The sequence below is a fragment of the Microcebus murinus genome, chromosome 5 (assembly GCF_040939455.1).
Source record: "Microcebus murinus isolate Inina chromosome 5, M.murinus_Inina_mat1.0, whole genome shotgun sequence".
Classification (NCBI taxonomy): Eukaryota; Metazoa; Chordata; class Mammalia; order Primates; family Cheirogaleidae; genus Microcebus; species Microcebus murinus.
In genome coordinates this window covers 95,998,576-96,012,559 of record NC_134108.1, presented here as the reverse complement: position 1 = coordinate 96,012,559, position 13,984 = coordinate 95,998,576, and the positions used below count along the sequence as shown (strand labels likewise).

At 37.8% G+C, this 13,984-nt stretch overlaps 1 protein-coding gene across 1 annotated transcript in view; it reads right to left on the bottom strand.

The window, feature by feature from the left end:
• The window catches only part of RHAG (Rh associated glycoprotein), a 36,834-nt gene extending 25,531 nt beyond the window's left edge, over positions 1-11,303 (bottom strand). The window contains exon 1 of the mRNA XM_012760907.2: positions 11,073-11,303. Coding sequence (XP_012616361.1) covers positions 11,073-11,226 — 154 coding nt within the window. The 5' untranslated portion in view covers positions 11,227-11,303. The remainder of the gene's footprint in view (positions 1-11,072) is intronic.
• Positions 11,304-13,984: the final 2,681 nt, after the last annotated feature.

Below are 13,984 nucleotides of genomic sequence, written 5' to 3'. Positions count from 1 at the left end.
CCTGGAGCTGGGATTTGAGCTGACCTGTTGATGGGCATCTACACTTAACATCAACCTATTTCCCTTTGGTGTTTGAAATACAGATGACCCTATATCTTCATTCTTCTTTACAAATTGTTTTGCTACCATTTTATATGCAAATATTTAATTTAGACGGTAGGTTAGGTTGCAGGGGAACTTAGAGAATATGCATGACTCTTACTATGATTTTCCTAAACCTCACTGGACTCAATTTTCTCCTCCTTTAAGAAAGGTTTGGATTAGATGACGTCCAAAGTGTCTTCTAGCTCTACAATTTGTTTTATTTACTTTATTTTGTTTTTTGATTAGGACCCTAAGAGCCAGAGAAGTCAGGTGAATGCTTTATAGCCACAAAGCCAGAAGACAAATAAGGATCAAGTTTTAGTTACTTCACTTTTTTTTTTTTAGCCAGAGTCTCGCTTTGTTGCCTAGGCTAGAGTGAGTGCCATGGCATCAGCCTAGCTCACAGCAACCTCAAACTCCTGGGCTCAAGCAATCCTGCTGCCTCAGCCTCCCAAGTAGCTGGGACTACAGGCATGCGCCACCATGGTCAGCTAATTTTTTCTATATATATTAGTTGGCCAATTAATTTCTTTCTATTTGTAGTAGAGATGGGGTCTTGCTCTTCCTCAGGCTGGTTTCGAACTCCTGACCTAGAGCAATCTGCACGCCTCGGCCTCCCAGAGTGCTAGGATTACAGGCGTGAGCCACCGTGCCCGGCCCTTACTTCACTTTTAAAAATTACACAAAATTAAATTATTTTCCTAGGTAGTTTTTCTTTTTTTATTAGAGCAGTCTTTTTTTTTTGAAACAGAGTCTTGTTCTGTTGTTCAGGCTAGAGTGCCATGGTGTCAGACTAGCTCACAGCAACCTCAAACTCCTGAGCTCAAGAGATTTTCCTGCCTCAGCCTCCTAACTAGCTGGAACTAAAAGCATATGCCACCACACCCAGCTATATATTTTTTTTTTCTATTTTTAGTTGACTAGCTAATTTCTTTCTTTCTTTCTTTCTTTCTTTCTTTCTTTCTTTCTTTCTTTCTTTCTTTCTTTCTCTCTCTCTCTCTCTCTCTCTCTCTCTCTCTCTCTCTCTCTCTCTCTCTCTCTCTCTCTCTCTCTCTCTTTCTTTCTTTCTCTCTCTTTCTCTCTCTTTCTTTCTTTCTTTCTTTCTTGTAGAGATGGGGGGTGGGGGTTCTCACTATTTCTGAGGCTGGTCTCGAACTCCTGACCTCAAGCAATCCTTCTGTCTCTGCCTCAGAGTGCTAGGGTTACAGGTGTGACTTAGAGCAATCTTGTTGCCTACATAATCTACTGTTTTTAAAGTGTGCAGTCGTCAACTCATTTTAAAAAAATATTTCATATAATTTTGTTATGTCTCACACAGGGAGTAATTATTCTGCATATTCCATCCCTCTTTCCCTTTGATGGAAAACCAGACATTTTTTAGGGGTTGGGGGAGGAATTTCATGTACTAATTGTGCTTCAACATTTTTTTTTTTGTCTTTTTTCCCCTTCTCTGATCTAATTGTTGTTACTGATTTTCGCCACAAGGGGGCCTAAGAACCTAATCTATTATTTAAGTTGCTGAAGCGAGCTTACAAAGGTTGTGAAGGCTGTATAGACATATCTTGATTCTGCATGAAATGTATGAATAAAAATGTTTATAAACAGCTATGTATTATCTTTCATCCTGCTTTAACGGTTTGTGGATGGAGACGAGGGAGAGGGCTACAAGTTCAGTTTTGCAGTGCAAGGCTCTGCCATTAAAGAAATAAAGTATCCACTTTGTAGAGATAAAAGGGATTTTTCTTTCTTTCTTTTTTTTTAGGGGTTTGCACGTTGGGAAAGTCTTCCAACAGGTATTAAGGATCTTCAAGACTTGTGCAAATCAGTGATTCTCAACAAGGGTGATTTTTAGCTCCCAGAGTACATTGGCCAAAGTCTGGAGGAGCTTTTAGTTGTTGCAATTTGAGGGGTTTGGGGTGGTCTGCTACGTCCCAAGAGCAGAGACTAGGGATGCCATTGGACGCCGGGCAGTGAACGGGGCAGCTTCCCACAAGAAATTGCCTGGTTCAAAATGTCGACAGTGGCGGGGCGTGGTGGCTCACGCCTGTAATCCTAGCACTCTGAGAGGCTAAGGCGGGCGGATTGCTCAAGGTCAGGAGTTCGAAACCAGCCTGAGCAAGAGCCAGACCCGTCTCTACTACAAATAGAAAGAAATTAATTGGCCAACTAATATATATAGAAAAAATCAGCCGGGCATGGTGGCACATGCCTGTAGTCCCAGCTACTCGGGAGGCTGAGGCAGGAGGATTGCTTGAGCCCAGGAGATTGAGGTTGCTGTGAGCTAGGCTGATGCCACAGCACTCACTCTAGCCTGGGCAACAAAGCGAGACTCTGTCTCAAAAAAAAAATAAAAAATAAATGTCAACAGTGCTGCTGTTGAGAAACCTCCATCTAAGTCAAACTATGCTTTTCAGGATTCAGCGTACTATACAACTTTCCTTTCCTTTCCACATTTCCTTTACACATTTTGGACCAAAAAGAGAAAATGATTGCTTGATATACTTAAGAATTCCTGCTCAGTAGCACAGCAAATTTCCCTCTTTGTTCTGAGCCCCAATAGTGGGGGATAGAACCAGGTGCCCAATTTCTTCTTGTTCCCTTCTCCCATTTCTTGCTGTTCCCTGAGATCATAGTAACATTGTGTTTTTATTTCATATATTTTCCTCAAAATGGCTAACAGAAAGTAAATGGGGATACTGAAAAATATAAAAGTGGAGAAATTTGAAGGCATTAGAATCCAACAATGCTCTTAGAATTCCTGTCTCTTGGACTGGCATAAGTTTTGTCCTTTATGTTTTAGGGAAGTATCACACTAAACAAGAACACGGCATTAGCCCTATCACAGTTAGTAATTCATATTCCATTTGAATTGCTTACTACCTGTGTGCCCTTGGATTACCAACAAATCTCCCTGAACCTCATTTTCCTCACCTGCAAAATGGGAATAATTCCATTTCATAAGACTCCATGAGGGCATGGATTTTGTCTTATTTACTTCCTCATGTCTCCAGTACCCGAGACAGGGTAGATATTAAATAAATACAGAAAACACACACACACAACTCTAGTATAGACATAACAGGCAGTAAGATTTCATGTTTCAGTATTGGTATGTATTAAGAAGATTATCAAATTCAGGATCCATCCTAAATGAGGCCACAATAGTTTGCCATTTTCAAATAGCCAAACCTGTTTCTTTGCCTATTAGTTGATGATGTACATGGAAAAATCCCATGTTATCAGCTGTGTAAAAATATGTTTCATCTATATATGAGAGACTTTAGGCTCATAGTACCACATCTTGGAACTCTTCAGCAATTGCTTTGAACTCTACAATTCGTTCAGAATACAGGAAAATATGATCTCTCGCCTTGTTATTTTCACTGAGTAAACTCATTATCCCGCAAAGAATATATTCCCACCTTTTAAAAGTTGGTCGATGTTAGTGGAAGCCAAGAAGTATTTTGACAAATCTGTAGGCCACAATAAGTTCAGGTAGACAGAGCTAGCCTAAATTCCTACCTGCTAAACAACACTTCTCACATAATGTAGTGGTTAAAGCACAGGTTTTGGAGGCAAACAACCAGGGCTGGAATTTATTTACTAAACATTTGACTTTGGGCAAATTGCTTAATCTCTCTAAACCCCAACTTTATCATTGGTATGATAAAGCTCTTCTTAACATGTATGTTCTAAGGGTTGGTTTGAGGATTAGAAAATGAATGCCAAGTAAGTTAGCACAGTGCCTAGGACAAAGTCACATCATTATAATCAGTGATTTATCATAATTTAAAATTTGTGCTACTTTGCTGCTAAAAAGAAATTTGAATTTGACATTGGAAACCAGAACCTGCCAGGATACAATTATCATCATTATCATCATCCTTTTCATTAGTATAAGTAAGGTTTAAATTATTTTGTTATTTTTGTTCTTTTTGACTTCCACATTTAGCTTGCAATAGAATATCTTGCAAGCCCTGATAACTAAATGTGTTTAAAATGCAATTGATTGTTCTAACTCACCCTCTACTACCAAAACCAAACAAAATTAAAATTAAACAGAACTGTCCTTTTTGTCTATTTCCTGCATATATCTGCTGCTTAGAATGTCCTCTTCATCTCACACCCATCACTTCTTTACCTGGCTAACTTCTGGACACCTTTCGACAATCTTCTGCACAGTGTTACTGACAGGTGTTACATTGTGCATATTCCTCTTATTTTATTTAACTTATATGTTTGTCTATATAATTTCTTTGTGTGCTCATCTATCATTTGTTCAAATAGACTGTTGATGGAAAAAGTGAATGCAAATCTTAAGGTAGGAATCACCAGGTGGCTTGTCTTTGATAAAGCCCAGCAGGAAGTCTGGCACCTTAGGAAATGCCTTGGTTGGTTATTCATGAATAAATGGATCACAGGCAAAGGCTACTGAGAATTTGTCTGACGGGGACTACAAAACTCTGAATCTGAAAAATTGTTTTTAGACTAGTGAACACTGCAAAGTTCACTCTCCAATTAGAGATTGATTGGCCTTCTTTTTTTTTTTTTTTGAGACAAAGTCTCACTTTGTTGCCCAGGCTAGAGTGAGTACTGCGTCAGCCTAGCTCACAGCAACCTCAAACTCCTGGGCTCAAGCGATCCTCCTGCCTCAGCCTCCCGAGTAGCTGGGACTACAGGCACGAGCCACCATGCCCGGCTGATTTTTTTTTTATATTATATATATTAGTTGGCCAATTAATTTCTTTCTATTTTTTTATGGTAGAGACGGGGTCTCGCTCAGGCTGGTTTTTTGAACTCCTGACCTTGAGCAATCCGCCCGCCTCGGCCTCCCAGAGTGCTAGGATTACAGGCGTGAGCCACCGCGCCCGGCCTGTTTTGGTTTTTAATGGCTCAAGGCTGCCAAGGTAAGTTTGCTATATGTGTAACTTTTTGGTCTTAGTGAGTTCCAGTCTTTTGAGCCATGAATCAGAACCATTCTGAACTCATGTTTTCTGAGAGAATAGTATCTTTAGGGTGATATCTTCCCTCCCTCTTCCAAATACTTTACTTTCACATATTTTAAATATTTAGAACAGCTAATACAATGAATACTTATGTACTATTTACCTAGCATTACCAATTATTTTTCATATTTTCTTTCTCTCCTTTTCTTTGTGTATGTACATATGTATATTATGTATACATATATAAATTTTTTATATGTATGTATATAATAAACACACACACATATATTCTCCTAAACCATTTGAAAGTAAGATGACAGTTTGTCCCAAACCACATTAACACGAACCTCATAAGTGAAGGACATTCTAAACAGCCTCAAAATTATCATCACAACTCAGAAATGTGACACCAGTACATAATAGTATCTAATAGGGAATTATATTCAAATTACTCAAACTATCCCCAAACTGTCCTTTGACAGAATTTTTTGATTCATTATCCATTCAAGCTTCATACATTTTCTTTCCTTGTCGTGTGTCTTTGGACTTCTTTCATCTAGAGCAGTTTTTCCTCATGCTTTTTATTGGTGGTGTTGCTTTGTCTTTTTTGCAGGATGCCCTACAATTGGATTTGTTTATTTCACCATGATTAGAATCAGATGGTATTGGGTACTTCCCATTGGGTCATAGCTAGAGGCATATAATTTGTTTTTCCTGTTACTGGTAATGGCAAGTTTGATTACTTGGTTAAGATTGTGCTGCTAGATCTCACCATTATAAATGTACCTTTTGCCTTGTAAGTAACAAGTAATCTTGGGGGGATTATTTCATACCATGAGTGATGTTTTCCAATAACTAATGATGTGATGTTATCCAATAATTTTTTACCCAGTGGTTTTAGAAAGAATTCATTGATAAACCTTTGTTGTAGTGAATTATAACATTGGTAATTTCAAAATTATAATTTTCTATATCTATCACTGTACTTCTTTTTAGTTATTAGCAGGCATCCTTCTGTAAGGGAAAGCTTCCCCCTTCTCCCTTTTCTCCCCCTCACCTTTTTTTTTTTTTGAGACAGAGTCTCACTGGGTCACTCTGGGTAGAGTGCAGTGGTGTCATCATAGCTCACTGTAACCTCAAACTCCTTGGCTCAAGCAATCCTCCTGCCTCAGCCTCCCGAGTAGCTGGGACTACAGAGGTGCACCATAATGCCCAGCTAGTTTTTCCATTTTTCATAGAGATGGGCTTTTGCTCAGGATGGTTTCCTGAACTGAAGTGATCCTCCTGCCTCAGCCTCCTAGAGTGCTAGGATTACAGGTGTGAGCCACCATGCCTTGCCCCTTTCTTCCTTTTGTGGAATGTTTCTATGGACTCATTGAATCTATTTTTCTTTTCTTTTTTGTTTTTTTTTGAGACAGAGTCTCATTCTGTTGCCCAGGCTAGAGTGAGTGCCATGGTGTCAGCCTATATCACAGCAACCTCAAACTCCTGGGCTCAAGCGATCCTCCTGCCTCAGCCTCCCGAGTAGCTGGGACTACAGGCACATGCCACCATGCCCAGCTAATTTTTTCTATATATATTAGTTGGCCAATTAATTTCTTTGTACTTATAGTAGAGATGGGGTCTTGCTCTTGCTCAGGCTGGTTTCGAACTCCTGACCTTGAGCAATCCACCTGCCTTGGCCTCCCACAGGTGTGAACCACCATGCTTGGCCCGGGACAGATTCTTAAATGCATATTTTTCAAAATAGATTATTGTACTTAATTCCTTTAGAATATAGAATGTCATAAAATAATTTTGGGTGCTGGGCAGATCTTTTGCCAGCTTACCTATATATCCTCAGTCCCAAAAGTGGGATCCAGAGACATCTGGGGGTTTTGGAGACACTTTCAGGGAGTCTGAGAGGTTATAACTATTATCATGATAATTCTAAGATGTTATTTTCTTTTCCATTGTGATGATATTTACACAGATGGAGCAGCAGCATTAAACCGTAACAGTAGTCATGGTTCTTTACCACCACAAACTTGCAGGGAAAAGAAAGTCAATTTTACTTAAGAAATCCTAGATAAGCAGTAAAAATTGTTGATTGTTAATTTTATTAACTATTGACCCCCCCATACATGTCTTCTCAATATGTATGAATCAGCATGATGAAATGCAAATATACATAAAACATTACTGAAAAGTGATCACATCTCAGAAGAAGAGTACTTTTGTAATTGATTAAGTTGAAAACTGAACAAGCAACAAGCAACTTTGTCTTTTCTTTTGAGACAAAGTCTCACTCTGTTGCCCTGGGCTAGAGTGCCGTGGCGTTAGCCTAGCTCACAGCAACCTCAAACTCCTGGGCTCAAGTGATCCTCCTGCCTCAGCCTCCCATGTAGCTAGGACTACAGGTATGTGCCACTGTGCTCCGCTAATTTTTTCTATTTTTAGTTGTTTTGGCTAATTTCTTTCTATTTATAGTGGAGACAGGGTCTCACTCTTGCTCAGGCTGATTTCAAACTCTGGAGCTCAAGCAATCCTCCCACCTTGGCCTCCCAGAGTGCTAGGATTACAGCCGTGAGCCACCTTGCCTGGCCATGAACAAGCAATTTTTTAGTGAAATATCATGTTACTTGACAGAAAGACTGACATATAAATTGTGGTTTCTCAGATATCGGTATTTGGCAGACATTTTCCAAAAATTGCATGGAATAAGACATCACTCAATTAAAAGAACTGACAATATTTATTGTCATGATACATTCTGAGTTTTTAAATAATTAGAATTTTAGAACATTTGTGTCTGCCGGCAAGCTTGTCAACTTCCTGATACTTCACAATGCTTTTCTGGCAAGACTGTTGGTAATATTAACAAATATCCTTTTTTCATATGGTGTAATGAAATGTGTCAACATTTGAAAGATCTGTGTACTCATTGAATCAATATTTTTCAAATGAACAATGCACGATATTACAAAATCTCATACGGGTAAATGATCCACTCAAATTGCAAGACAGACTAAAGGATTTTGATGTCACAGAGTACAAAAAGATCATTGATATTGTCTTAATGTCCCTTAGATATTAAAGACCTAGCATCTGTAGAGTCTGTAATAAAATGTAAACAGTCCTTAAAGGGCATTTTCTTTAAATTCTAGTTTTCTCCAGTTTGTCTACATATTAGTAAGGATTAGTTGACAGTCATGGTCAAGCTTCAGTCCTTGTCAAATTATTTGTCTCAACAGAGCAACCAACACTTTGTTAGGTATCACGAAAGCCAAAAATCATAGAGTATAGCTAGTTTCTCAAATGAGTATCTCAGGGTTCATTCATGACATGAAACATGATATTCACATATGCACACACTTTGATGATGGCACAATCTCTGCTCTCCAATTACTTATGCTGTTACTCAAACTTTGTGTGAGTCAATTGTTTGAAATCTATGGTTATATATATATATATATACACACACACACACACACACACACGCATATATAAGCACAATTATGTAGTTTCTCAGACTATTCTACAAACTATTTTAACCAGGAATAATATGGCTAAAGTGGAAGATTAAAACTAGCCAGAATTTCAAGTCTTGAGAGCCACCCTTACATAAGAGAGAACTTTTAATTGTGTATAGACTGAGTTACAGATAGCATTTTGAATGAATGAAGACTGCCTTCTTTGTAAAATTTCACTTTGTGGTGTTCTACACTACGAAGTGGGGGAAAAGTTAATTAATCGCATGCAATGGATGCCTTGGGCTATTGGGAGTTAATTCTCTCGAATAACCCTGGTTGATAAGGAGTGAAGAGACATTCCCCCTTGTCCAGAAGCATTTATTTCCCTAATCCTGCTTCATTTATAGCCGTGGCATTTTATTATCACCTAAATGTGTGTGTTCGTGTGTATCCACATATGCATATATATACGCACACATACACATCTCTTTGTTTATAGTATGTCTTCCTCCACTGGAATGTAAACTTTACAAGGACATGAACTTTGCCCATTCTGTCTGTTTTTCTTCACTGCATAGGGCCTACACGTTGAAGATTGCTTGACAAGAATTGGGAGCTTAATGAATATTTTCTTAATGAATCATAAGATGAATGAATTTCTGTATTTCCTCTAAGTGGCATCTAAGAGTGATGTCATTACTAGGTTATATTTTTAAACACCTTTATTGAGATAACACTGACATGTAAAATTATGTATATTTTAGGTGTACAATTTGACATTTTGGTTAGACAAATACATTGTGAAATGATCACACAATCATGCTAACACATCCATTACATCACCGTAGTTACTACTGTGTGTGTGTATGTGTTTGTGTCTAGTGAGAAGATTTAAGTCTATCCTCTTAGCAAATTATAACTATACAACACACTGTTGTTAACTATCATCTCTCCAGATCTCTAGAAATTATTCATTTATTGCTAGGCTATTGAAAAATGAACATGTTTAGTAATATTCCTTCAACTCAAATTTTTAATCTCAAATTCTGAATTGAAGTTTTACCTAGGAGCTTTGACACTGGAACTTAGAAAGTTCAGCTTAAAATAATGCAAATTATTAAGCCGTTAAGGTCTTGAGATAATTTTATTTGAGTAACATTAATCTTAGATCATATTTATAGCATTTTTTTACTATATTTCATCTCTTTGTTTACAGGTGTACCAGACAATACAGTCTTAGAATAAAGGCATTAAATTTGCTTTACCTTTGAACAAATTTCTGTAACACATACTGAGTACTCAATAAAAATATTTATTAAATGAATAAATGGATGAATAAATGAAAGGTACAAAAGCATACAGAGTTGCACAGAATTCTGTTCATTTCTATTGTTCTTTAACTTGAAAATTATAAAAAATGTTTAATCAAGAACTCTCTTGGACATCAATACAACATAAAGACAACTAGACTTGGAATCTGAATCTCCAACTTATGCTTCTAAGTCTGCCCTTAACTTTCAATTTTGTATTTTTTGCTAAGTCACTTAGTAGCTCTGGGCTATCATTTCTGAGGAAATACCTTCATTATATTAACTCCTTTAAAAAAGGTAGGAATAAAAAAACAAGTGTCAAAGTGTTCTTAAAAAGCTTAGAATATGCCCTAAGCTATAATAAACATTGCTACTATTTTAAATAATTTTTACATTTTAAAAATTATTTGAGCCTCATTTAAGAAAAATAAACACTCTATTTAATAGTGATATACTTCCATCTCCCTTCCTGGTTAATGAGGTAGTGGATATGTCTGGCTCATAATAATAAGCACTCAGAGCATGGTGGTTATTATTGTATATTTACTAACTGTTTTTATAGCCTGCGTTTCCAAACTTGAAACTAAATTTCTCCTTTCCCTCAGTCACCCTTCCCAGGGAAGGATTCTGCTTTTAAAAAATTTAAGGTGCCCACACTTTTCTTTTCATCTCAAAGGAACAAAGTAACTTCCTTTCATAATATTATCAAACCTTGAGTATATCTTTTTTGATTCAAACTCTGTTACTATGTCATCCTAAATATTATTAAATATTATCAAACCTTGAGTATATCTTTTTTGATTCAAACTCTGTTACTATGTCATCCTAAATACCCCTTCTTATATATACAAATCCAGGTTCCCCTTGTTATTACTCCATTTTTAGTTTCTACTCTTTTGCAAGGTTACCTTTGGCTCTATTTGGGGGTGGGGTGGGTGAAGGAATTGTGCTACTTTTATTTCTTGCAGAACTAGTGACCAAGTCAAAGGAAAAAGGTCATTGAGCAACAGGTAGGCAACACAAAAAACTGATCGATTATTTTAATTTTCGGCTTGCTGTTCTGATATTTTAACAGATGGAAGATTCTATCCAAACACCTTAATCACAGAGAAGACGACCAGATGCCACAGCAGAAACATATTATTAATATAATACCCTTAGTACTCAAGAGTATCACATAATTCCACAAGGAGCTCAAGAGCTTACAGTGTTCAAAGATTTCACATTCTGAGTATACGAAGAACCAAAACATGTATAAAAGTAGTAAATTGCCTACTCACGAGGATACAACTCAAGGAATCTGCCTGTGTCTGTTGGCTTGGTGGCGTTGAGCTGCTGGATATTTTGCTCCGTTTCATAGTGAACAAATAATCCAAATAAAACAATCATGCCAACCTCCAGGCCCAAGGCCATGAGAGGGAATTTGAACCTCATGTCTGTGGTGAGGGACAGAGACACACTGAGAACTTCACAGGCTGTGAGGTGTTGATAAGAACAGAGGACTGCTCTGTGTGTTGAATTAGGTTGTACGTTCGAGACACCCCAAGACATCACAAAAAAAAAAAAAAGAAGAAGACCAGTTATAACGCCACACCCATTGGGGAAAATTATGCTCTGTAATCTAATTGTTGTTCTAAATGCCGATTTGAAGAATATACACCATGAAATTGGGAGGAGCCAGATGATGAAAATGATCTATTGCACACGTGTTTAGAATATTATCTAACTTAATTCAGCAGACACTGTTTGAGTGCTTATTGTATGCCAGACACTGTGCAAGCCTCCATAGGAAACATAAATCTAAACAAAATATAAAATGTGCCTATTAACTTTTTTGAGGAAATGAAAAGTCTAATTGGAAAAACAGAAAGATAAGCGAATGATTGTATAAAAACAAGTAATAGTGGTTATAAAAGTGCTAGAGAACATAAATAAGGCAGCAATGCATTTTTGCCTTGGGCCAAGAACACTAGCATGTGAAATATAGACAAGGGAACTAAAAAATAAACAGGCTTTCGCCAATAAAACAGAGGGAACAGCATAAGGCTTGGAAGAACATGGCATGTTTTGAGGAATAGCAATTAGTTAAGTAGAGCTGTAATACACAAGAGCTCTGAAGGAAAGGAGAGAGTGATGAAGATGAAGTTGTAATGCCATTGGATTGGGTTGTAAATATCCTCACATTCAGTATCAAGGATGCTAGACGTTGAATATTTATCCCATGGGCAATGTGGAATATATAGCACTTTAAGAAGCAGTTGCTTATTTAGGATGTTTATCTCGCCTCCTTACTCTAATTTACACAAATGTAAAAATACAAGTACACAAATGCATTGGGATATATGTTTTATTCTTAAAGAAAGGAGAGAGTGAACTAAAATAGGGACACAGCTATTCCAGCATCCTGAGAGGTAGTTAAGTGTAAATAAGATACTAAACAATTCAAAATGACCCTGAATTGGGTGGGGATGGGGGAGTTCTTTCCTCCATCCTGGAATTGTTATAGCAGAGTAGACCTGTTTCTGTGAACTCTGAGCCATTAGTTCAATAAAATTCCTTTCACTAAGCCCCTTTTCCAAAAATTCTTTGTAGAATATGGAGGAGAGAGAGTCAAATGAGTGCTAGGCCACAGACTGTATCACATATTTCTTTAATTTTTAAAGTAGCAAGTTTTTTTTTATTTTTTTGTCTTTCTAATATGCCTTTCCACAATAGAACATGATAAATTAGGATTGCATGATCTCTGGAATTTTATCAATGTTTAACTCAAAGACTTTAAAAATGCCTATTTCCATTGTTCTTCACAGCATATCACAACAGGACTGGGTTCACATGCTCAGCTATGAGAATCCATGTGCACACCTCACACTTTGATTTTTGGTTTTGCAGTAGTCTAAAGCAGCAGTCCCCAGCATTTTTGGCACCAGGGACCAGTTTCATGGAAGACAGTTTTTCCACGGACCAGGGGTGGCCAGGGGGAGGGAGGCAGAGCTCAGGCAGTGATGCGAGCAATGGGGATAGGCTGTAAATACAGATGAAGCTTCACTCTCTTGCCCACAGCTCACTTCCTGCTGTGCGGCCTGATTTCTAACAGGCCATGGACCAGAATCAGTCCATGGCTTGGGACTACATGTCTAAAGAGTGTTTATGAGAACTCCAACAATTTACAAATGCAAGGTATTTATATTAATAAACTAAACACGAGCTTGCGAAAACCAAGTAACAAATTATACATTGTAGGAACATCCAAATAATATCATAAATCAATGTGATTTTAAACTAATAAAGCAGTGCAGTGTTTGAAATAACTCAAGACATATGGCATCTCTCGTTCTCTGTGACATTTCCAGCAGTTCAGCGATCATAATCCATGGGGAGTAGAAGATTTTATCTGCACAGGTGATGGGACTGTCGCAGGATTTGGCTTTAGTATGCTCACTTTGAGGAGTTTAGATTTGGTGCTCTTTGCTGAACTTAGAGCTTGGTATTGAAATAAGCTGTATCATGTACCATTTGCGGAAGGAATTATTCCGCTTGTTCAGCAATCCACACAGCTGTTCTCTCTAACTGGAGCACTCTTCAGTGCCCACATGTTCTCTCCCGGCCCCAAACACATCATCTTTCAGTTCTCAGAAAAAATGTACCCTGCCTCCGAATGCTGGGTGGCGAATATCATACATTCACCCAAAAAGTGGCTCCCACTCACCAGAGGACCAAGAACAAAGGAGCTGGCAGGCTTCATGGGATAAGTCGCCCAGTCAACTGTGTATTAAAGACACCCATGAGTTGCCTCAATCAGCGAATTAGCTCAAACAAATATGAAACCTAAATCATGAAATAACATGGCCCGGATTGCATTGGTGACTTCTGATTTGCTGTCACTAACCTAGCAGGGTAAGAACAGGGTAGTTCTACACAAAGCAAAAAACTATCCACAGTGGGGAAATGGAATGGGATGGGACTTAATTTTTATGAAAGTTGAGCCCTGCCAGGAAGTTTTACTGATTAAAAAAAAGGGGGAGAGGGGGAATGCCAGGGAGACCTCTGTATTTGTGCTTTAAAATTTAAATCAATTTAAATATAAATTGCTCTCTCTTTTTGTCATTATGAGAAAGAAATAAAACATGGGTTTCAGAAAAAAGAAATGTCACTTCCTTGGGAAACCCTTTCTCGACTTTCCATTTTATTTTAT